At 36.3% G+C, this 23,467-nt stretch overlaps 1 protein-coding gene across 1 annotated transcript; it reads left to right on the top strand.

Annotated features, from left to right (window-relative positions):
* The first annotated feature begins 119 nt into the window (after positions 1–119).
* Positions 120–23,063, top strand: LOC106033500 (transmembrane protein 180). The gene is made up of 10 exons (XM_048067461.2): positions 120–179; positions 2,028–2,218; positions 3,514–3,693; positions 4,435–5,169; positions 7,476–7,630; positions 9,127–9,210; positions 10,194–10,337; positions 17,002–19,313; positions 20,645–20,847; positions 22,978–23,063. The coding sequence occupies exons 3-8, from the start codon at positions 3,541–3,543 to the stop codon at positions 17,129–17,131; spliced, it is 1,401 nt and encodes a 466-aa protein (XP_047923418.1). The 5' UTR covers positions 120–179; positions 2,028–2,218; positions 3,514–3,540; the 3' UTR covers positions 17,132–19,313; positions 20,645–20,847; positions 22,978–23,063.
* Positions 23,064–23,467: the final 404 nt, after the last annotated feature.

Genomic DNA, 23,467 nt, shown 5'->3' with positions numbered 1-23,467 from the left:
AACGCGGCACCCTCAGCTCCGCGGCGGGGAGCCAATGGGGAGCCGCCCGCCCGGCGGATTGAAGGGAGCCCGAGCCAATCATCGCGCCGATCCGCGGCGAGAAGCCAATGGGAGAGAAGGAAAGGTTGGCCCGGGTTAATGTGGCCCCGCCCCAGCAGGCGGCGGCGCAGGGGGAGGAGGTGGGTCGGGCCGGGCAGGGCCGGGCAGTGCGGGGGGCTGAGGGGGGCGCGGCGGTGCTGGTCCCTGTTGGGGGCTCCCCGTGGCTGAGGCGGGGCTGGGGGCGGGGGGCGGAATCCGCGGCTCCGGGTGTGAGGGAAGCCGCGGCTCCTGGGGAGCGTCCCTCGCCTCGACAGCCCCCGCGGGGCGCTGAGGGAGCAGCCCGTGAGGCGGGGCGGGGCGCGGACCCCCGGCTCCCCTCAGCGGCGTTGCTCCCAGGGAGGCTCCGCGTTGGGCACAGGGCGGTCCGGGGGTTGCTCCGGCGGCCTCCTGCCACGCGAGGGACGGGGAGCTGGGTCTGGGGGCTACTGAGGAAAAAGGTCCGTGTGCCCGCTTCTCTCAGGCCAGCGCCCCCGGGCAGCGCCTCCTCAGCCTCTCAGGAGCTCGGCGGGCTCGAAGGCGCTGCCGGTGCCTCCTGCTCCGGGTGCTTTCGGTTCTCATCCGCCCTCAGCAGCCTGTCCCTTGGCGTTGCCCCTCAGGACTAGGAAAGGGTTTATTCTTAACTCTGCCCTAATGGGGCTGAGGACGAGGAAGGTGTTTGTGACCATCAGGGCCATGAGCACCACACGGCAGTGCGGGACCCAGCAGGGCCTGCTGCCACCCGGTGTGGTCCAGCCAAAGCTCGTTGCCACTTGGGAATCCACTTTTCTTCTCCAAGTTTGTGCTCCAGCTTCTAGAGGTCGTCACCTAGCCCTGGGAGAGATGCGAGTAATGCCATGCTGCGTCTCACTGCTTTAAACAGCCTCTTCTCTTGGCTCATCTGTATTAACGCGCTTGCAACCACTAGATATTTCTGAAACCGATTGCCTTCTGTGAGTCACGAAATGTCAACACCTGTGCTTTAATGTGCTCAATGTAAAGGTTGACTCTTAGGAAGAGGGAGGGGGTACTCACGCATGATTTCATTGTTGTACAATTAAAGAGCACATCTTTTGGGAAAGGAAGTGTGGTACCTCAACTTCTAATTGAACCTATTTCATAAACAAGGTACAGGACCAGATGTACCAATTAATGTAAAGAGTTGTGTCAGATCCTGTGTATTATAATTAGTCATGACACTAGAGGCCTGGTTGCACATTGTTAGAAGATTTTTGTAGAAGAAATGCTTTCAATTTTTCTGAAGCTAAGGGAACCATTTTTCTATTTATGTGTAGGAAGGAACTGAGTCAAGTACGATTTGAGAAATGAATGTTAATGTCAAGCATGCTTATTCTTGATGCCTGTGGAATTTAAGGGAGAGGAGAGGCCTCCCGTTTTCCATTTGAAAACCCAGAAAGGGTTACAGATGAAATGTCTACCTTTCCAAAGATATCTTCTACATGAATCACTTCATGAAGTACATTTGTGAAGACTTGAACACACATTTCTTCTAAAAAGAATTTGATGACTATCAAAAACATACTTATTATAATGTCTTTCACAATTTTAATATCTCTTCATAAAAACAAACATTCCAGATTCCATCTTTTCAATAACCTTATTCTTCATTTAAGGTTTCTCAGTTTATGAAACCAAATGTGTTACAAAGATGAAAAATTTAATCATATGGAAATGAAAGAGCCTTTGCAGCCATAGCTGTCTGAAAAATAAATTTGAAAATACTCATGCTCAAATATCTAAAAACTCAGTCATATTCTTATAAATAAACTGGGTTTATAAAGAAAAAACTTAGTTCAAGTTGTTTGTCAGCTTGATTTTTTTCTTACCTGTCAAGAGAAGTTATCTTCTCTTTGCATATAGATTCATATGTGAGCATCTTAAAGATATGCACAAAAATGCAACCAACCACCTTTTATGTGCTCTGTACGTAGTTCGCTTTCTGTGTTTGGGAGTGGATGGAAAAACTGCTGTTCTGCCCTCTGTCTGAGCCAGAATGGACACTTCTCCAGCCCTCTACTTGATCTGCAGCTTTTGTCTGGCCTCACCTGGTGATTAGGAGGTTACCGTCTGCCCTCACAGCAGCCTGTCCTCTGCCACTTTGTGAACCACAGGAAGCTAGAAGGTTGGAAACCACCTTGCTTTAAATTTCTTGTGTCTTTCGTGGTCATGATCATTGATATGATGAGTTCAGGGAGTTGCTTATAGATGTGCTTATCAAGCAGATCTTCAAACCAAACAGATACTCAAACTGTGTATTTTGATGGATATTTGAAAACTGCATTTAGGATAAAGTCGTAAATACAATGTGGAGGAGCAAAGCATGGACCATTGACAGCAGGTTGTGAAGCTCTGGAGTTAGTGTGCATAATAAGGCTGAAATTTGAACCTGAAGTATCTCCAAATTAATGGCAGACGGCGTCTTTCAAATAGGCATAAAGAATAATAAAGGCTCAGTTAAAAAGAGGTAACTGGTAGAAGTATTTTTGTGTTGGGATCATAGAATTGAATCTGGTCGAGAACAATAAAGGTAATCATTACTTTAGAACGCAGAGGTTCCCTGGAGCTAGCTATTTTCACGGGATAGATTATACCAAACATATTTCACTTAATTCCTAGATACGTGGAAAAAGTCAGCATCTTAAAAATTGTTGGCTGAAGATCTGTTTGATATACTACAGAACTATATTAAAGTATCTCTGTTACTTGGAAATACTTTAAGTGCTGTATTGCCCTATACCAGTTACTTTCAGGATTTTGTTTACATGTGGTCTCTTCTAGTAGGAAAATGTTTAAACTGTTAAAAAGTGTTTTAATGGTTTTATGGCTTCTGTTCACATCTCATTTGTTTATTAGTTAAAAGTACTGCTTCCATGCTTGTTAGCTATTAACATTTAAAAATGCAAAAACAAAACTCTATTTGTTTTGAAAGAAATACTCATCTAAGTGTATGCTGCATTTGACATTCATAGCTATGGAATACGTAGGGTTATGAATTGAGTCACTTCATTCCTACACGGCTTCATAATTCTAAAACTACGTAACTAGCAAGAAAGATCTAAAATTTATGCAATTACTTTAACCTCTACACAAGCATTGGTGTTTGCAATAGCAGATTTTAATGTGCACCAGTTCAGAAAAGATTCTTTTAAATTTCTGTCTACTTGTTCTATTGATTTGTAAGCATTGATTATATTTAGAAATGTCACTGACTTCTTAATATTTTGTACCTATTCAGTTTTGTGCTCAGTGTCTTATAGCTCAGTAAAATGCGTTGCTAATTTTAGAAGAAAAAGTGAGGATGGGGGAGTTTTCCTGTAAGAGTCCATCCCTACACCTCTGAAACAAGCCAATCTCCTATATCATTTTACTTTAGAAAATTATTTTACCAACCATTGTAATTCTTTTTTGTAACTCAAGGAAGAATAGATTCGTACAATTTGGAAGATGAAGTTTGTTTTGGGAATTCAACCAAATGCGCTGGCATACTCCATGACTACATTAGGTGCAGGAATGATGAACAGTATCTTTAATTTCTACTACGTTAAGCTTTTCCTAAACCGATACAAAATTTCAGAAGTAGCGTTTCATCAAGCACAGGTATTGTACAATGGAATATTTTGATTACCATTGTGGATTATGTGTCTGTGTTATAACAAAGTTTTTTGTTTCTTTTTTAAAGAATTTCTTTTGAATGCATTGCAAATAGTTATACGGTACATTAACTTTAAATTTAGTTAATTTATACACAAATTAAAATACACATAAAACCCATTTGTTACAGTCTTTAGACTAAAAGACTCCGAACTTTAATTGCTGGAAAGATTTTTACCTTTGATATTTTCACTTAATGTTTTAAACTAATCTTGCACCTCAGCTCCATAGATATCTTTGACTGTAGTGCTTTCCTTTGGGGTGTTCAGGTACATAGATACTGCCCTTATTCTGCAAGTCATTATCCAGGTGTGCAACTCTTGTTGTAAATAGACTCCTGAATGTAATGGGCCAGCTCATGTCATGAATTATTTGCTGTGAGAGTTTGGAAGATATATCCCAGGTATAGAAGTGTTCGAAGGAGTGAAGTCTAAGAGGCGCAGGTTCGCTTGTCGTTTACACCTGCCTACTTACTCAGTTTGATTTCTTTCAGAATTAATGTAAAACTCTAAATACCTTTAAGAATTTGGTCCCAAGTCTGTTTTTGACCTTGCATCTTTTTTTATTCTTTTAGTAGCGATTCATGTTAAATAAATACTGTGATTGTTATTTCTGGGTTTGTGTAACCTCTGCAGGAAAATCACACTAATGATAAATTCTGTTGTGTTTCTTGCTTGTTTGCCCCAGGTTGTATTTATGATATGGAATGCCATTAACGATCCTCTTTTCGGATATATCCAAGATAACTCCAAATTTGCATGCTGCTCAAGACGCCAGTTTTCAATTCTATATGGAGCTCCTTTATACGCGTTAGCCTTTTTGCTTCCTTGGTTTCCTTGGAAACATTATGAAGAAGGTGACTGGCTAAGTGGTCTTCACCTTATTGTTGCATTATGTGCTTTTGATGGTTTGCTTACTTTTGTGCTTCTAGCGCAGTGCGCGCTCTTTGCAGAAATTTCAACAAGACATGAGAGTAGGCTTCAGCTTATTAAATACAACCAAGTAGCAACATTAATCGGATCTACGAGCATTCTCTTTTGTGGTCTAATATCAGATAATATGGAAAATTTTGCCAGTTTTCAGGCTTTTGCTGTTTTGGTTGCAGCATTAGCAACAGCTTGTATGTGTTACACAGGCAAGTATAGTACTAGTCAGTATGAGCAGAGAGAAGTTCTTACGGAGAATGCTAATCTAGAAAATGGTGATAGGGTTCTTTCCTGGTCCTCTGTAATTTCATTGACCAAACAGATTATGACAGAGAAAAACTTTTTATTTTTTGTAACTATGAACTTCTTCCAAGTCTTTCACCTAGCATTCTGCAACAATTTTATGATGATCTTTGCGGATAATCTCATTCCTAAGGATGTCCTTTCTTCCTCAATAAGAAGTGTCATGTACGGAGCAGGTTTTATTTGTCCTCAGGTAGGCAGTATCACTTTTGTATTTCAAAATACGAAAATATGGTGTTTCAGTAGTTCTTATTAGATTAAGGTATCTATTTACAGTGTTTATTGAAAAAATGGTGTCTCCAGTGTAAATGATTGGCCATACCAAGAAACAAATCTAGCTCACCAATGCCCTAGAAGAAGAAAATACCTGTAGGTATGGAAGGCTTACCGGATGTAAGGCTAGGGTAGTGAGAAAGGACAAGCAGGCAGACTGGTAGAAAACCATTTTACAAGAATGTGAAATATGAATATGCAAGGAATGAATGTTTTGTGGCCTACAGGATTTGTAATACCCAGGCATAAAGGAATGAAAAGCATGATCAAGATAAAAAGTTCCTAAAAGCAAAATCTATATAATTCTTAATTATTTTGTCATTGCTTTTGATTTGTAATATATGATGAAAGAATAATCTCTTCTTCAGGAAGTTTCTGAGATAAACTGTACAAAACACTGGAAAAATTAATTAGGTATTAAAAGCATTGTTGAAATATATGAAAGCAAACAAAACTCTGAATGGCTGGTTTTGGAGAATAATACGTTCCCATCTACTTTGTTGTTTACTGTCTTGGTCAGCTACATTTACTTGGTATGGAGAAAGATTCCAAGACCCCAGACAGAGATGGAGGGAGGAGTAACGGACTGTAAAAGAAAGGAGAACCCAAACCAGTAATGTGTGAGAGCATGAAAACCAGCAAAAATATGTCCCACTGAATGTAAACATACTCGTTTTTCAGTAGGTAGAATCTAAAAGAGGATAGCATGGAGGTGCACATGGAATTCACAGTTCAAAGTCAGTTACATTTTTTGGCTTTTGCATATATAACACAGAAGTGACTTTTTTTTTTCTCCCCCAGATCCTAAACATACCTTTTCTATTCCATAACACTTAAATATAAATCATTTCAACTTTTATCCTTGCCACAAGTTTTATAGTTTCTTTTTCTATAACTCGGCTAGGCTATGAACTTTGGAAATAAATCAGAAACTACAGAAGTTAGGAAAGCTTGCATACGCTTACACTCAATATATAGCAGTCACCACTGGTGATACAATCAGCATGACAGTGTGAAACGAACAATCTTTCAGAAAATGCATTTCTCTCTGGTCCCCAGAGACTCTTTGTCTAGGAGGTCACTGAACCGTAGAGAGTTTGCTGTGACCTTATTTTTCTCAGGTTTTGTCCCTTTGAGCTCAAGATATAATAAGAGAAATTCTCTGGTGGCAATGTCCTGAACTTCACTTACTGGAAAAGCACCCAGCCCTTGTAAAATAAAGCCCCTTCTTATGAACCGTTCTTTGATGGTCTGTGCTCAGACTGCAGCTTCTGTCTCAGGTTCCTTTTAGTAGTGGCTGCAAAGAATAAGATCTGCCTACAAGGTAAACTTTGTTGCTGAAACAAAGGCAAATTTAAATGTAAAGCATCATTAAGTTAGCACTTATTCTTAAAATACGCTGTCCTAAAAATATGCAGGTAATAAGGAATTTTATAAATCATAAGTGCTTCCTGAGACAGGGTTATTTCTCAATTACAGGAGACGAGGTCATGTTTTTTACAATAGCATCCACTAAATAACATCTTACAATTTCTAGTATAAGCCCATTTATGAAAAAAATGAAAATAGCCTTGAGCGAGGAGTATGTTTAGTTTCTTACAATCAGATTTTGTTGCTATACCAACTTTCTAGATTTGTTTTACCTCTTTGATCATTGGTTTAAATAGAAGTCTTGAGCTTGGAAATAGTATTTGCCGTAGTAATTTTTGTGTCATCATAGCATCCTGGTTTTATTCATTGTGTTAAAGTATTCAAATATGAGAACAAATGTATAAGGAGATTTCCTTCTTGTTCTTTATCTGAATATTACACGGTTCGAGAAAGACAACTGATCATAAAATTCACAAGGCAAGATGCTTGGTTTACAGTTAACGTGCTGCAAATTTAATTATTTGAAGAGTATCAAACAAAGATCATGACCATTAAATAATAGTGAGGCAACATGGGAAATAGGATTTTCCTCAGAATGTAACAGTTCTTATCTGGCTAGTTTTGAGTGAAAGGAAACCATTCTTACGCGGTAGATGCAGCATAGAATGATCCAGTAAATATTTTCTTTGTTGAATTTTTATATTTTAATTTGGTTTGTACGTTTTAGAAAAACTTTTTCTTCTTTACTGGGTAGTAATGATTTATTTGTGTCTGTTCTGTGCTTTATAGCTCTCCTACTGCTGAAATACTATGCTATGTCTTTTCCTCATATATGTGTATATGTTGTCTTTTCAGTGCCTTGTTCTTCTCAGTCACGCTTCATTGAAGAAGTTTGGTTATTACAGAATCATCTTGTTTTCCTTTTACTTTGAAGGAGTAGCTGCTGCTGTCATGTTTTTTCTAGGACCAGAACATTATTATCTCTTGGCATTTTATCTCACAACAAACATGTAAGCAAGTATATTTCCTTTTTCATAGACACAACTTAAATAATTCTAACAGAGTGGACAGCTGTTTCTAATAGCCTGAAGATTTTGCCACTGCTTTTATGGTTTTCTTTCTGTTCTGTTTCACTCGTCAGAAAACTCAAAACTGCTTACAACTTCTTTCAGCTTTCATTTTAGTATGCTTCAGCTTTTAATTTCTGCTTTAAAAAAAAAAGGCTTAGAAATGATCAGTGACTATGGTTTGCAGCCAAATGCCTCCTGCCATATGTCTGTTTTAACGTGAGACAAGTTCAGATACAAGGTAAGCAGAACCTCTTGTTGACTACAAAGATTTTAGTAGAGGAACTCTTCAGTGAGTGTTTGCTAGGGAAGCCTCAGACCACATTTTGTAGTGCATGAACACTTGTGTATTGCACTGCAAAATAAGTACCAGTAAGTCAGGTATCCATTAGGCAACCAATACTAGGTTGCATTTTCAGTAGTAACGGGGAAGTATGATGCCAGGAAGTAATTCTTTAATTGAGGAAGCACATTATAACATTTGCAAAAACTTATTTAGAAATAAAGACCTGTTTGTATCAGAATATTGTTGCAGCAGTTCATTTTTCTGTTTGTTTTTTTTTTTTTTAATTTCATTGCTTTATTTCTACATGTTCCTACTTTCCTTTTCTACCTTTGTTTTCTTTTTTTTTTTTTTTTTTTTTTTTCCTATTTTCATTCTCATTTTCAGTATTTCAGTCATGGGCTACTGTAACGCTGAATTGTGTGACCAGTAAATTGCATTTCATTACTTGCACACTTTAAATGATGAAGATATATTTGGATTTCCAAAGGAAAATCTTAAAAGGTGCCTAAAGACTTTAAAGTGGTAATTGTTCGAAGCCTCTCATTAGTAAAAGCTAATCACAGCCAAAATTTAACAAAATGTTGAAGTCCTGATACTTGAATTTATGGTTTCAGTTAGCAGTTTAAGAGTCAGATTGTGTGTGTGCATATTTAAATGCATATGTGCATGCAAAATGTGAATACATACATAGGAATGCATATAAAATCTTTTTACTTTTCTAATTCTTCCACTTTGAAATTTGTCTTGCATGTGGTCTTTCCAGTCCTTTCCATGTCCATCTCAGATTTCAAGAGAAAATTTTGAGTTTTTTTGTTCCTATAAGGTGTTTTTTTTTCTTCATGTCACTTTAAATGACATTTACTGATAATATCAAGCAAGTATTTGTGACTCTTTCCACCAGTGTCCAGGAAAAAACAAAAAAAAAGTTAGGTCTGCATATCAATTTCTAATTCTCAATTAAGAACAGACCTACCAGTGCTTTCAGAACTTCTGTTTAAACATACATCACCATGTTTTAATGAACATCTCAGTTTTGTGTGTTTGCAGAAATGTTAGTGTAGTTGGATGCACATGCTAGAATTAGGCATCAGTTACCATTTTTATTTTGAAAATGTATTTTAAAAAGAATCTTAATTATTTTGTCTTTCTTTAGGGTAATTGTACAAGCTTCATTTAGTTTGTTCAATTTGCCCTTGGCAGATATTGTTGATGCAGATTTAATAAAGCACAAGCGGAGGTATGTCATTCTTAACTGTTTTTCTTGAAATACACTGTAATTTGTGATGTTACTCTTTAGTAAGTTAGGTTATGTCAAGGGAAGGCTGTAAGTGATCTTGGGTGCTCGACACAGACGTACTTTTTGTAAGAACAACGTAGCACAAGTAAAGATAAGAACTTTAATGAAGTTTCCTGCCATTACTTCAGCAGAACACTTTGAACGGCTTATTAGGTAATTTCTAGTTTTAATTGCACTATTGTATAAGCCAAGTTCTCCAGGTGGCTTTTTTTTTTAATGTTTGTTAATGTCAGCTTAAATTGAATTATTTTGTAACCCTATACATCTATTGTCATCTTTCTAACGTGAAAAAGGAGTTTAGAAAGTTTTACTTATGCTACTTAAAGTGCAAACTTCAAAGTCTAAGTGGTTGCTGTTATCTCTCCGAAATAAAAAGTGATAAAACCAGCTGTGAGCTAGCATATGACAACTCATGGATCTTTTGGATTTTTATCAAAGTGCAAGCAACTTCCTGTTGGTTACACCAATGTTTGTATTAGTGCAGATTCAATCTTGGTCAAAGGGTATTACAGGACTTCACCCTCAAAGGTGAGAACTATTGCTTTCACAGAGAAAAAAAATCCTTTTTTGGCTTCATGTGTGTAATCTTACGTTCTAATTAATTTTCCATGCATTGTTCAGTCTAGCTTAGCTTCAATAATTACTCAGTGTGCAAAAGTTGAACTTGTGTGCAAGTCATTTCAGAACTGGGGCCAAGCTGTATATAGCCCAGAGGTGGTTTTTTTTGTCTTTAATTTCCAAAGAAAATGAGATTTCATTATGATAGCTGATCTGTTTGCAGTCAGTATGTGTAAAATATAAAGCTATCTATTGTGAGTTAACATTTGCATATTAACAGGATTTAAAGAATCATTATTGTAATTGATTCTACATACTAATAACATGGTGTTGTATGTTTGGATTTATTTTCTGAAATATTTTAGATCACCACTTTCCTCTATGGTTTTTGGTACCAATGCTTTATTTACCAAGCCTGCCCAATCTTTGGCTCCAATGCTTGTGGTTACCATACTAAATCAATTTGGATATGAGAACTTGAATAATGAAGTTGCTCAGCCTGATCCAAGGTGAGTTCAGAAATTTGCTTAAAATCACATGTGCTTTAAATCACAGAACTTAGAGTGAAATAATCCTGTCATTCAGACAGTAAATGGAAAACTAATCTACCAGTAGTTTGCATCGGCTGTGCTTCAAAAATATGAGCACTTTAAACATATTTTTCATTTGTTTTCTTTTTATGCATAGAAATAAAATGTTTTCTAGATTTTTTTAAAAGGAATAAATCCTTTATTAAACAATACATTTAAGCACACCTACCTAATTTGGGGGAAAAAAAGGATACATTTCAGTATTTGACCATCTCCCTTTTCATTATGAAAAAATAAAAAGAACAGTTTGAGGTCACCTACTACTTCTTATTAAGATAGATGTAGTCCTGGCTTCCGTGTTTTGTTTATCTCACAAGCTGATTTCCTTAAATATATAATCCTAATAGGTTTGCTTTTAAGATATATTTTTTATTTGAGAGAAAGCAGTGTAATCACTGAAGGAGAATTTACCTCAAATAGGAGTATCATTTTGGCTTCTATACTGCTTACCATTCTAATGCTAATGATTTCATTGCATTCCCTGGAGACCTTAATATACAGCATAAAGCTGTGGTTGCTAGTTAACACATTGGAAATGCATGGGCTTTAAAAGTAAATAAATAAATTAACAGGGAGTCAGTACGCTAAAAAGGTCAGGCTGTTTATTTATGTCCAACAAAAGGAAGTAACAACGTACAGAATTATTGAAGTCAGCACCAAAAAGCAAAAATTAGTCCGATTAGGATTTGTTTGAAAGAACAACATGGATATCCTAAGTACTACATATCTCCTCTACTCAATTCTGATTAGAAAGCTTAAAAAATGCATAGAAGATAATTATTCTATACCAACTTTTGTGGACATAGCTCTTGAAGGAAAAAAGACTGGTTATGTGTTACCTAAGGCTAAGAGAATATTTTGTATTTGAGGAAATTTGTAAAAAAAAAAAAAAAAAAAAAAAAGAGGAAAAATACAACATAAAAGTGCAACAGGTAGTCTTCAGAAAAGCATCTTGACATAAGCAAAGAAGGCTTATGTCTCAGGCTATGCTTGAGAACAGTCGATTTGATTTTAATGCATTCTGTGGATAGTCAGACAGTGAGATGATGTGATAAGGACATGAACCTCATTATAATGTCAAATAAGATGAGTGATTTTTGCAGAGGAGTGGTAGGTTGAACTGGATGTTGAATTATGAGAAAGCTTGAATATATTCATCTTGATGACTCAGAGAAATTCAGATTTGAAGCAAGAAAACTTCAGATCTGTTCCCTTTTAACCAGAGAAACGATCCCTTTGTGGATGGATTTTAAATCACAGTAGTCCTATTTTTTTTTCCAATAAGTAGACTCTGAACTATAGCAACAATAAACTTATTGGATATAGAGTTGAAATACTTTGAATACTCAGTCCCTAAAACCTGTATTTGAAATTGAGTTGTGTTGAAATTGATTTATGTTGATTTATTTTACTAGTGCAAGGAACAGCTTAAAGGTACAAAGTTGAGATCAGTTAATCAAAAAACACCCGAAATATTCTGCGCATATACCTCGCCCACCCCCTCAAAAAGAATGTCTTAAATACAAAAGTCTGCACACATTCTGTATATATGTGTGTTCATGTGCACATCAGACGTGAACTCCAAATTTGACCATCAGAGTCTGATCTTAGTCATTTGACACTTCTTCCAGCTAGCTGACAAATCCAGCAGCTTCTCTGGAGAAGAATTAATGAAAATCAGATATTAAAAAAAATTGTAATTTCTGGATTGGTCAGTAAGTGCTTTCTTTGTGAATGGAGTACAGTGTGCATGTTCACAAAGACCAGACTACTGAAGATTGTTTCTCGGGAGTCACTTTGCCCATGGCGGTGTACTCTGACCATTGACTGAGCTAAAATTACTTATACATATTCAAACCCTATCAACTGGTCTCTGATTTCAGCCATACATAGACAGGCAGCTTATGCACACTTGTCTCAGGACAGAGTTGTTATCTGGGGAAAAACAGAAACTGAATACAGGAGATCATTTCAAACATGCTCAAAGTGTTAACAATAAATAACATGTGAATTACATATAACGGAGTGTTATGGCCCATGCCAGTACAGTCTCAGCTATGTCCTTCCTTCTCCAATGCTGGCAATATCTAGTAAGTGCTCTAAAAAGCCTTTACTTTATTAGATATTAGTGGTAGCGAATTGTGAAGATAGCACAGCTAATCCTTATTCTGCATTACTAAAATGTTTGGGCCCTGAATAAATGTGTCTTAAGAGTTTCCAGCAATGTTATTCACCAAGAAAAGAAAGAAGATGCAAAAACCATAAACTAGTCAGCAAAATTTGCTGAATTCTTAATTATTCATTTTTTCTTTAACTGAAAATTAAAGCATAACAAAAAAAGTACCAGTACTTAGCTATAGTGAAAATATTAGTGTTACTGTTACAGGTGGGCAGTTCCTTCTTACATACAGATACTGTCCGTTGCATTAGTTTTGTTCCACAGATTCTCTCACAAAGTGGAAGAATCTCAGTAAGATGTATGGGATTCGCTGTGGCTTTTGTTTGGTTTGATTTGCGTGTGGTGGCGGTGGTGGTGTGTTTTTTTTTGTTTTGTTTTGTTTTTTTTTTGTCTTTTGTATGTTTTGAATGCTAATGTTCTATGGAATGAACATAGAAAAGTAATGTCCAGGTGCCTTCCTTTTCTTTCCTTTCAGGCTCTAAAGTTTGAACGTTGGCTTTTGTATTCTCAGCAACTTTCCAAGTTTTTGCTGGAGCAGGCTGCCTAGCAAGGTGGTTGATGCCCCATGCCTGTCACTGTTCAAGAGGCATTTGGACAATGCCCTTAATTATATGCTTCAACTTTTGCTTAGTCCTGAAGTGGTCAGGCAGTTGACTTGATCTTTGTTCGTCCCTTCCAACAGAACTATTCTGTTCTGTTGTATAAAACATTTTCCAGCAATGAGTGTACACTTGAGAAATTATGGGAATAAGCTTTTTCTGCTTGTTCACTCTTATTTTTGTTTAATACTGTCATTTCATTTTCTCATTTATTGATACATTGCTTATGCAAGACCACACGGAATGCTGGAGCTCACAAACTTTCTGGATGACTTCAACTTGCATATATAAAAAAAGGTTCTTACCTTATGGCAGAAGGGCGTGTCTCCCATACTTCATTTGTTTTATATATTTTGAAATCATTTTGTTAGCGTACTCCCTTCAGAAGTGGGCTTCACAAATATTCTGTCTTTGGTGCTCATCTTGCACTGTATCAGAAAGAAACTGTCAATCAAAAGCTATCTGCTGAGCAAATCATGTCTTCTGATTCTATGCCTCTGGCAAAAAGTCTGTGAGATGGCACTACCTTACCTATACCTCATCATTCCAGTAGTGACATTTTGATTTTTCAGCTACATGATACTATCTATGACTCTTCGGTATTCTCCATGATCAGGGTATTTCATTATTGTTTCAGCAGAGTTAATAAAACTCTATTAGAATACCAGCCAACTGTAAATTGCCAATTTTTAAGCTTGTCTGTTTTTTGTTGCCATCGTGATATTGAACAGTCTGCACACACGTATTCTCTGCCTGTGTAAGGACGACATTCCTGACCAGCTTATTAGGGCATCTGGCATGCTCTGAGTCAAATTCTTATCCCTGGAGATCTTTTGAGACAATAGTTTGTTATCATCTTGGTGGCTTCAGTTACAGTTGTATTCTGCAGGGCACTCAAGCTGGTAAGACAGTGAAACAGTTTTATATGGAGAGTGAAGGCCTAGAAGAAAAGAAGCTGTAGTCTCCTTTCTCTTTTCATCTGGAGCACCTCCAGGTTGATGGTTGAGATTAATCAAAAATGATAAAATGCTTATCACTGGACGGTGATCCCTGTACTGTAATAAACCAGACATACGGAAGATTGTTCCACTCTTCTTCTGTAATGAAACCTTTGAACTGACCTTTAGCATCACCAAATTCTTACTTACCATTACCAGTATTTACTGCTGCCCCAATGGTAGTATCTTCTTAGCCATCAGTATGTCTTCTTCCTTAGGAGAAATCCACTTCTATCTCATTTTTCCCTCTGGTTTTGTAACTCTAAAGTGTGACTTTTCTGCTATGAACTGTGTATTTCTCTTCCAGAAGTGTTCTTGCCATTCGGTATAACCTCTATCACACATTTAGTTGGCTGATATATAATACACAGTTCTCTGTGTGTTACACATGATTCCATATACACTATACATTAATATACTTATTATACCACATTCTTATGGAATGGGGTAGCTACACATAAGTTAAGCATTTTGTAGTGGAAGATACCTTAAGTATTTTTAATGTGATAGCTTAACATTTGAGCAATAGTTTTCAGAATAGAGTGGTCCTGTTTTGTTTTTTTTGTTTGTTTGTTTGTTTTTGATCCATCATGGTAATAAAATGTTACCTGTCCCATACGGCTTGATATTTTAAATTACTATCATTTATTTTATATTTTGCTATGGAAAAGATACCTAGTTTAAAAACTCCCTCTTCTGGAGAGTTGCTGCAACTGCAATTAACTTCTCTTAAAAGTGTGCTTTTCAAATTCATTCTTCAGAATTAAGTTACTTGACAGTAACTCTTCATTATGTAATGGAAGCATTGTGAACTGTTGATGCATTTGTACTGAATTTCTGGACTACATCACGTTCTATTCAGACAGATATTAGGGAGGTCTAGGGGAAGATGGTATGTTTTATTCCTTCATGTGCAAGAAATGACAGTAGACTTGGAAGTTTCTGATAACTGGTTCAGCTAATTATTATGATGAAATCTGAGCACTGCTCTTGATTTATCCTGGTCTCTTAATGAAATATTTTTCCATTCATTGTTCTCTGTACTATAGATACTTTTCATAAGTTGAGGTTTTACAACACAACAATAGGCAATATTATTTTCTTAAACCAATATTGCTTCACTCAAACCAAATCAGGATTGCATCAGTGAAAGTCAGTAATTTGGCAGGTGTTCTTTCACATTTGTCCTTCTTTTTATATAAATGTGGAAGAATTTTAGTACTGAGAACTGCAATCCTCTTTAGTGTGCAGAACAGCCAAAGTACAAACCCCAGCATGCTGTTAACTGCATCTTAGTCCTGTCTGCAACTGCAGATAGGTAAGATAGGTAAGTAGTTTGTCTGTGGCATCTCTGCTGACACTGCTCCTACAGTTAACTATTGGCGGTTGTGATGGTGGTGTGCATGATGTGGGCCCTTGTTTGCTTGTAGGTGGACTGAAAATGCAAGTGAATACAGGCCAGTAAATAACATGTAAATGGTTTACTGTTGCTACCAATAAACACTGGCTATGGGCCAGTGACCTGCTAGTGAATAGCTTCCATTTATTAAATGCAATTGCCTGAGCGATAAACTCACTTGAAAGCCTATGTTTTTTTGTTTTCTTATGTAGCATTAACATGTATGGGATTTGAGATAAATTGTGATTGGGATGGGGGCGTGTACATGTATGCACTAGGTTATGTTCGAGATTGTGAGCATTTTTCTGTTAAATACAGTGAGACATGAATTGATTCTTTTGTGATATAAAGAAACTCTTAGATTCCATTCAAAAGCTTACTCAAGTTTATGAGAGTTTTTTTCACAGATTTCAGGGTTTTTTGGATCATGTCTATAGCTGTTCTGTGAGTCTCCCATCTAACCCTTGAATGCTAATTAAAAATAGATAATAAATTGTCTCTTGGAGAGAAAATTCATTTAGGGACTGTTTCTTAGCTTGAGTTGACTTTCCTAATATTTAAGTAATTAGAATCCAATAATTAACAGAATGCCAGTAGATAATGATTCTAGCTACTAGACGAATACCAAAATGTATAATTTGAGATGTCAGAAACCATGCTGTTCAAAGAAGGAGTTTTTTAACTCTCATGTTCTCCTTTCTGATTCATAGTTGTTGACGCTTTTATTCCTTAAGAAGATTTAGATCAGGAAATACTATTCATCCACAAGAATAAATAAGCATCTGAGTGTTAATTTCACAAGTATTATTTTAGTAGTTTATATAATCTTTTAATCCCTTCTTTTAAAACAATAAATTAGATTAAATTAGTCTTCGTATATCAAGCAGCCTATTTATTGCACAGTATAGTGAGTTTTGTGCATTAATCATGACTCCCACCTAGCCCTCAGCAACTACAGTAGTATACTATGTGGATAGCTAGTAGTTCAGATTTTAACGTAAATAAAATAATTTCATGTTAGAATGTTTGCTTCCAGTACTGCTTTTCTTTATCTTCCAGATCTTTCAGTCTCACTAAACCTTTTCAGATGCTCTGTTCTATAATTGAATTATATTGCTTTAAATTAATTTCTATATTAAATAATACAGATGTGTAGTAAAGTAGTTATCTCATTTCCTCCTGGCTATTATGAGAGGAGTAAACAACGTAAAATCTGAATGTAGAATCAGAAAATATAACTGAATACATCTCAGTGATACCTGAGATAATAATTCCTTTATTTAGAATTTATTGTACCCAGTAATGTGCATGTGTTTATAAGGTGAATGCTTAAAAAATAATTTGCTGTGAAATGACCATGAAATTATCTTCTTCATATTGAAATCTGTGTTTTCATCTTTTTCACCAGTTTGTTTTTAGGTCTTCATGATGTCATGTTCTATTTGATCTGTATGGTTCCGCTTTGCATTGCAGTCGTGCAGATCCTGACGTGGACTCGCTTTTCAATCCAGAATAGTCATTTAACAGCTGTACGTTAAATATGTAACAGGTGGTCATTAAAACTTCTGCTGAACTGGACTTGGCATGTTTTAAATGTGAAAAAGCAAAATTGCTTTAAATGGACTGCTAGACCAAATACTATTTGAGCCATTTCAATACACTGTGTTCTTCAGTATAGTAGAATATAACACAGATCACATTCAGCCTTAATTCTGAGTCCCTGTACAGAGGATTTTTTGAGTTCAGCTATTTGAATGTGATGTGTTTTATCCATAATTACTTATTAAAGTAATTTCTGGTATATATTGGTCACTGTTTATCTCCTTTGAAGACTGGATATGGCAGATCAGGTAAAGGAATCCCTGGAATTCAACAGTAATGTATGTTCTTAAGCTTACTGAAAGACGGTGGATTAATTCTGCCATATCTGATAAAATATCAGATCTCTAGGGATAGTCTAGAAAAGCCCAGATAGACATCCCTCAGGGATGGCATGGAGATGAAGAGAAAAATGTAGATGGTGTCTACCAGACCATTAACAAGACAAATCTGCCAGCTGCTACAGGAAGCACCAAGAATAATTAACTACCCTGTAAAAGTCTATGCAAAACTAAATAAGAAGATTAAAATGGTGTTCAATGAAGTATTGCAGGTTATGGGAAAAGCTCCATACTTCCTCACTGGCTTTCCAAGTATCTCTAGTTGGTGGTAGGTAGATGCAGTTTTCTGGCTTTTTGAATGGGAAAATTGTTTTGAGGTACTGTATTGTTAGTAGCTGATACAAAATGTCATTTCATTCTGGTAAGAAAGACATCAGCATACGGTTGTAGTAGTGTTGAATTAGTTGGACAAATGTAAGCACACATATTAAACTGCTTGGTAATTTTGCTGTGCTCACAGTTGAAATTAATTTCTGATTAATCCAGTTAAATTTCTGACTTATCCTTACCAAAATCTTTTCAGCTTTTAAATGGATCCTGTGATTTTTATAAAATAAAGTTTTTGATACAATTTCAGAAACATTGAATCCTCTCTTTATTTCACACATGTTGTAATGATAAGATACATTAGCATGGTTTTAGTACTCCTGTTTAATAGATACTCTTTTTCCTCCAATATACCTGGCATTAGAAAATCTATGTGGGCAACAATGTTTTTCAAATTGTATAAGGATAGATAGCTTAAGTATAATCTAACCCTGCCTCATTTTCATTCTGTTTTCCTTGGTCAAACATAATTTTAGAATCACCTTTCTTACAGAGCGCCAGTCAGTTGAGAGTACAAGAAGATGAATTGCATGTATCAAGACTTTAAGGTGCTAAATCAGCTCATTTATCATGATAGGAATCTTGGAAACAAAAGGAGTGTAAGAATTTACTGTGCTTCTCGTTGGGCAATAGTCTCATTTAATGAGAAGGTTTGAGATCTGAAATACTAATCTTGAAAAAATAATATTTTATGCCTCAGTTTTTACATTCACTGAGTAGAAAAAAAATGTTTCCTTGCTTTTACAAAATGTTTTCAAAGCTGTGAGTGGAAAAAGTGTAAAACCATCTTTCGAATATTTAGAAATCCAAGTGAATCTTTTGATACGAATGTGAAGGTTTATGTTAAAATGTAAGAAGGTGGAAATGTGATTTTTTTTTACCTGTTTTTATCTGTGTTGTCAGAAATACCATTATTTATTTGCTTAGTACATGCTAATAGCATTATGCTCATATACAATTGTCAGTTGTATTTACATATCCAAATAGAGTACTTGCAAAAATACCAGGACAGATATGGACTGTGTGTTTAAATTCTGAATTTTAAAAGATATGCTGTGTTCTATGTATGCATTTTCTGTCTAAAAGGCAGAAGGAGAAAAGGCTGAAGGAGAAAAATCTGAAAGAATTTAGGTTAATGTAATATTTAATTCAGTGTACGAAACTGTTTTCTCCCTGATTTTTCCTTTTAAAATGTTAATAAATAACTTACAATAGTTTTAATTTTCTTTAGAGTTTACATATTTTCTAATTTTCATATGCTCATCCAATCCCCATATAATACACATTTTCTGATAGGTGAATATGTTGTTGCATAAATAGAGTTTCTTAGATGACTGTTTATTAATTTCTTCTAATACAGCATTATTAGTTACAGTGAATAGTTAACGACTGGGAAAGCATGGTGCTACCTGATAGGAAAACTAATAAGATGTCAAACTGATTAGGAAAACTAGTAAGTGTCAAAATCATACTAAGAATTCTTTGAAATGGCCAGATTTTTTTTTCATTCTTTCTTTCATTTTTTTCATTTTTTTTTTTCCTGGAAGTTTTTTGATAAAGCTAGTATATTAATTGCTGAAATAAAAAGGATTAAGGGGTGATATGACTGAAGGCACACCTTGAATAGCCTCTAAACTTCTATATGTTTAGAATTAAGATAGGAAAAGTAAATAGTCAAAGATTTCTAAGTGAGACTGCCTTAAAATATGAGGGATTAATTGTGTAGAGTAACCTAGTTGAGAAAATAAATCCTAGAAGCACAATACAAATAATTGAATAGGTAAAATGTTAATAATTCTGCAAATTACTAGAATTTTTATTCTCTCTTCTGTCTGCCCTATATATAAGGGCAGGAAAAAGAAAGCATCTTTCATCATACCAGCAGTCAATCTAAAAGAGAACTGGAAAACTGGCTTAAATTCAGGTGGTAGTCTAACTACAAAAAGTAGTGACAGGAGGTTGACAGCATTTTATGATTGACATTGCTTGTTCTCCATTTCTCTGACATTCATTAAACTTTGTTATCCTTTGCTAAACCTACATGATTGGTTTTGGCTGTGACTCAAGTAAAGGATGATCAAATTCAAAAGTTCAGTGTCTTGTAACAGCTGGTTTGCCTGCTTTCTCTCCTTATTAGCTCATAGTATGTGAGCTTGAAATCCCACTGCTGGAAAAATGCCACAATTTACTCTTGATAATTTAAGAATGTCTAAAATAGCGTCGTAACTGATAAGGAGGATTTAAGTGTGTATAATATAAAATAGGGAATGTTTTGATAACTTCAGGGAATGAGAATCCCATTACTTCATAGGATTTCTGTATAAATTCTGAGAATTTGGACCTTAATACACAGAATGAATTTTATTTATTGAAAATCAATAGATAAGTGTCTACTAGATTTAAAACAGTATTATCTAATAGTAAGAAATTTAGTATAATTATATATAGTAGTAATATAATATGTGGTTAGTGATAAAACAGATGCAATAAATGACGATGAAGAGTATTTAAGTAGGCAAAAATTAGATTTATACTTTGTGGTGGTTACAGGCCTGCCTCTGTCCTCATTTTGTACTAAATGACCTTCTCAGTCTCCTGCTGTGCTGATTTTGGAACTGCTCAGTAATTCATGAATACGCTCTGTTGACATGGCTAGTAGGATGTTTACATTTGAATACCGTTGTGTAGCTTAACGGTTGCTGTCAGGAAAGACGAGCAGGAAGGGAAAGGAACAGTTAAGATATGTTTCATCTTCACAAACACTTATGAGTTCTTTTTTTACAGTATTACACCAGCTCAGGAAAAAGCTCAGTAATACACGCCATCGAAAGAATTCAAGCTGGTTTTGTAAAGGAACGTACAACCAAGACTGGTGGAGTCCAGTTGTGTCCAATCTTAAAGAGCTGGAAGGACCCAAAGATACCAAGAGGAATGTGTGGAGGAACTGGATTCCTAGGTTACCTTTGGGAGAAAGGATTTTAGATCAGGTATCTGTATTTGTTTATCTTACACCCTCTTTCTAGTAGTTGATTTCTTACTACTAATAGTAATAGAAGGGAAAGTTGTTAAATTGCTGTGCTTAATTGGGAAAATTACAGTCCTAGAATACATGAGGCTGTGCAGCCGGTCCTGTAGCTGTGTGTCCTGTTCCAGAAGACAAGGCTCCTTGTGATCACCACAAAGCAAATGCAGACTGTCTTTAAAATACTCCTTTCTAGGTAGGTATTCAAAACCTTTGAGTATGTTTTGGACCTTCTGGGCACTAAGTATTAAATAGATGATATAAATTTTCCACCAAGAGAAAGAAGAAATACTACCTAAAAATTTGAGGAGAAAGTAGAAAATAAGTTTGTTTGTTTTTTTTTCCAGAAATCCTCCCCAAGCATGCTAATTGCTTTGAATGATGTATGCATACACTTACATAACAAATAGTTTTCTGAGAATGCCCACCAATTGATATAGGGTACAATTCCACCAGCATATGTGCAAATAACAATATATTAAAATTATTACCTAAATGTGCATGAATACTGCATACTTTATGGCCTGTCCAGAAAAAAAATATGCTTAGTATACAAATACTGCGGCAAAATATTAATGACAAATGTAACACTGGATAGGAACTTTGAAATGCCTTATTAAAACATACCTAGGTTGTATACTAACAATGCAAAGATGAAAGCTAATATATTTCTTATTCAGTATGCAATTCATTACCTACATTTCACATGTGATAAAATATATTGCCTTGTGAAGAACATGTAATTAACCTGAACCAATTGTATTTATTAGTTTACACATTGCAAGCAGATGTCTGTTTAAAAAGCAGCAAATGTAGCTTTTGTTGTTTTTGGATTTTGATTATAAAGTTGTTTTATTCCTCACGGGAAAAATAAGCTAATCTGTCTTTACAAACAAGAACGTACATAGAAAGCAGAGTCCTGATCCCAAACCAAATAAAAAGAAATAGACTGAAAAGTGCCTTAGCCCATCTAACTACTGGAGAAAGAAAATCTTCCCAGGGAGAACTGTCTAAAGCGCTCATGTCAAGAACATTCCTCAAGGAGGTTAAACATTAGTGAAAATGAACTGAACAGAAAAATCCTCTGGTGATATTTTGTTGCTCTGGTTTTGTTGATTTCTCAGGATAGGTAAGGTTGGATTTGATTAGTGCTTAATCAGAAGATCTTCCAGGTAGAAGCTAGGGTGCCTTGGTAGTTTGGCTTCCAGTATCACTCTTACCAGGAAATGAAGGTGCTAGACTCCAGCCATTCAAATTGGATCAAAAGGAAAAATATCAACTGTTCTGTGGCCGCTAAGAAACATTTTTTGAGAGACTAGAGATAGTAGCCCTGATGCCTTACTCAGCTGGAATTTCAACTAATGAGATGGGTTTTGTCTAGATTTGCTTTCAGTGCCAATTGGTTATGGTATTCCTCTCTTTCTATTACCACAAATAAACATTTTTATTAGAACATAAGTGATTACAGTGGTAAAATACCTCACCCAAACCCAGAGGAACTAAAGCTTTTGTTCTAGCAAGGGCACATGCTCCTGTGTGAAAAGCCACAAGATTTTTATACAGACTGACCTACCCCAGATTAAAATGCTTCAGTACGGATTGTTTTTCCAGCCTATCCTTCCTCTGTAGAGTATTGCATTCAGGACACTTACTGATCTACTAGCTTCCACTATACCCCAGTGCATTCCCGAACACAGACATAGCATGCACAAGTCTCAAGTTCTTGTTCTCCTGCCTGTGCAATGTCTTTGTCCTCTGCGTGCACATCCTACAGCTTCAGGACAATAATTGTGGATTGTAGACCTAAGAACCTTCTGTTTAGTGACCCATGCTCCTGTCACAGACCCAAGAGTGTAAGCTTTGTAAAAAAACTATTAAAACATGTTCCAGAAATTCTACATTAGCAGTAAGGTTTAGTCTGAGCCAGAGCCATTCCAAAATAGTTATTTACAAGAAAAATGCAATGCTCAAGGACTTAAAGCCAAATCTTCCTTTTCAAACAGCTGTACTCTTTCATCTGCAGATAGAAGTTTTGAAGGGCGAACTCTGTAAAGACCCAATTTATCTTAAGATGCCTGCATTTTGTGTTTTTCAGGAATCTCACCACCTCCAGGCCTATTGACCTTAAGGGTCTGTCTGGAGGAAAAACCTGAAGAGAGTGGAAACCCAACACAGGTCGAGGTGAAGTACCACATCCATTTTTAAGTATTTACTGTTGTAGCAGCCAAGAATTTCTGAATTTGGTGAACTAATCCCCAAAACTCTGAACTTTAGTCAGGGTAAGGAAAGGTACTAATTTCAGAGGAGTCCTCTGTATCATCAGTCTGAACAACCACAACAGTGCATGGTCAGGCAGGCCTTCAGCAGTGTTTTTAGTCACTATCGAAGCCTCCCTGGAAAAGCTCACGCTTGCCAGGTTGTTACCGAGCCCCTTGTCATTCCTCTAAAAGACACCTCCTTAGAGGAACACGGGGAGCAGGCGGCTTCCAAGATGCCCCACTATGTTGTCACGTCAGCTCTGATGAAACGCTATAGCTGAAAACGAGAGCTTGGAGGGAGGGTGAAAAGGGAGTTGTGCCTTTTGT

This window comes from Anser cygnoides, chromosome 15 (assembly GCF_040182565.1).
Source record: "Anser cygnoides isolate HZ-2024a breed goose chromosome 15, Taihu_goose_T2T_genome, whole genome shotgun sequence".
Classification (NCBI taxonomy): domain Eukaryota; kingdom Metazoa; phylum Chordata; class Aves; order Anseriformes; family Anatidae; genus Anser; species Anser cygnoides.
The sequence above is the reverse complement of the archived record's forward strand: the minus strand, read 5'-3'. Positions and strand labels throughout refer to the sequence as shown.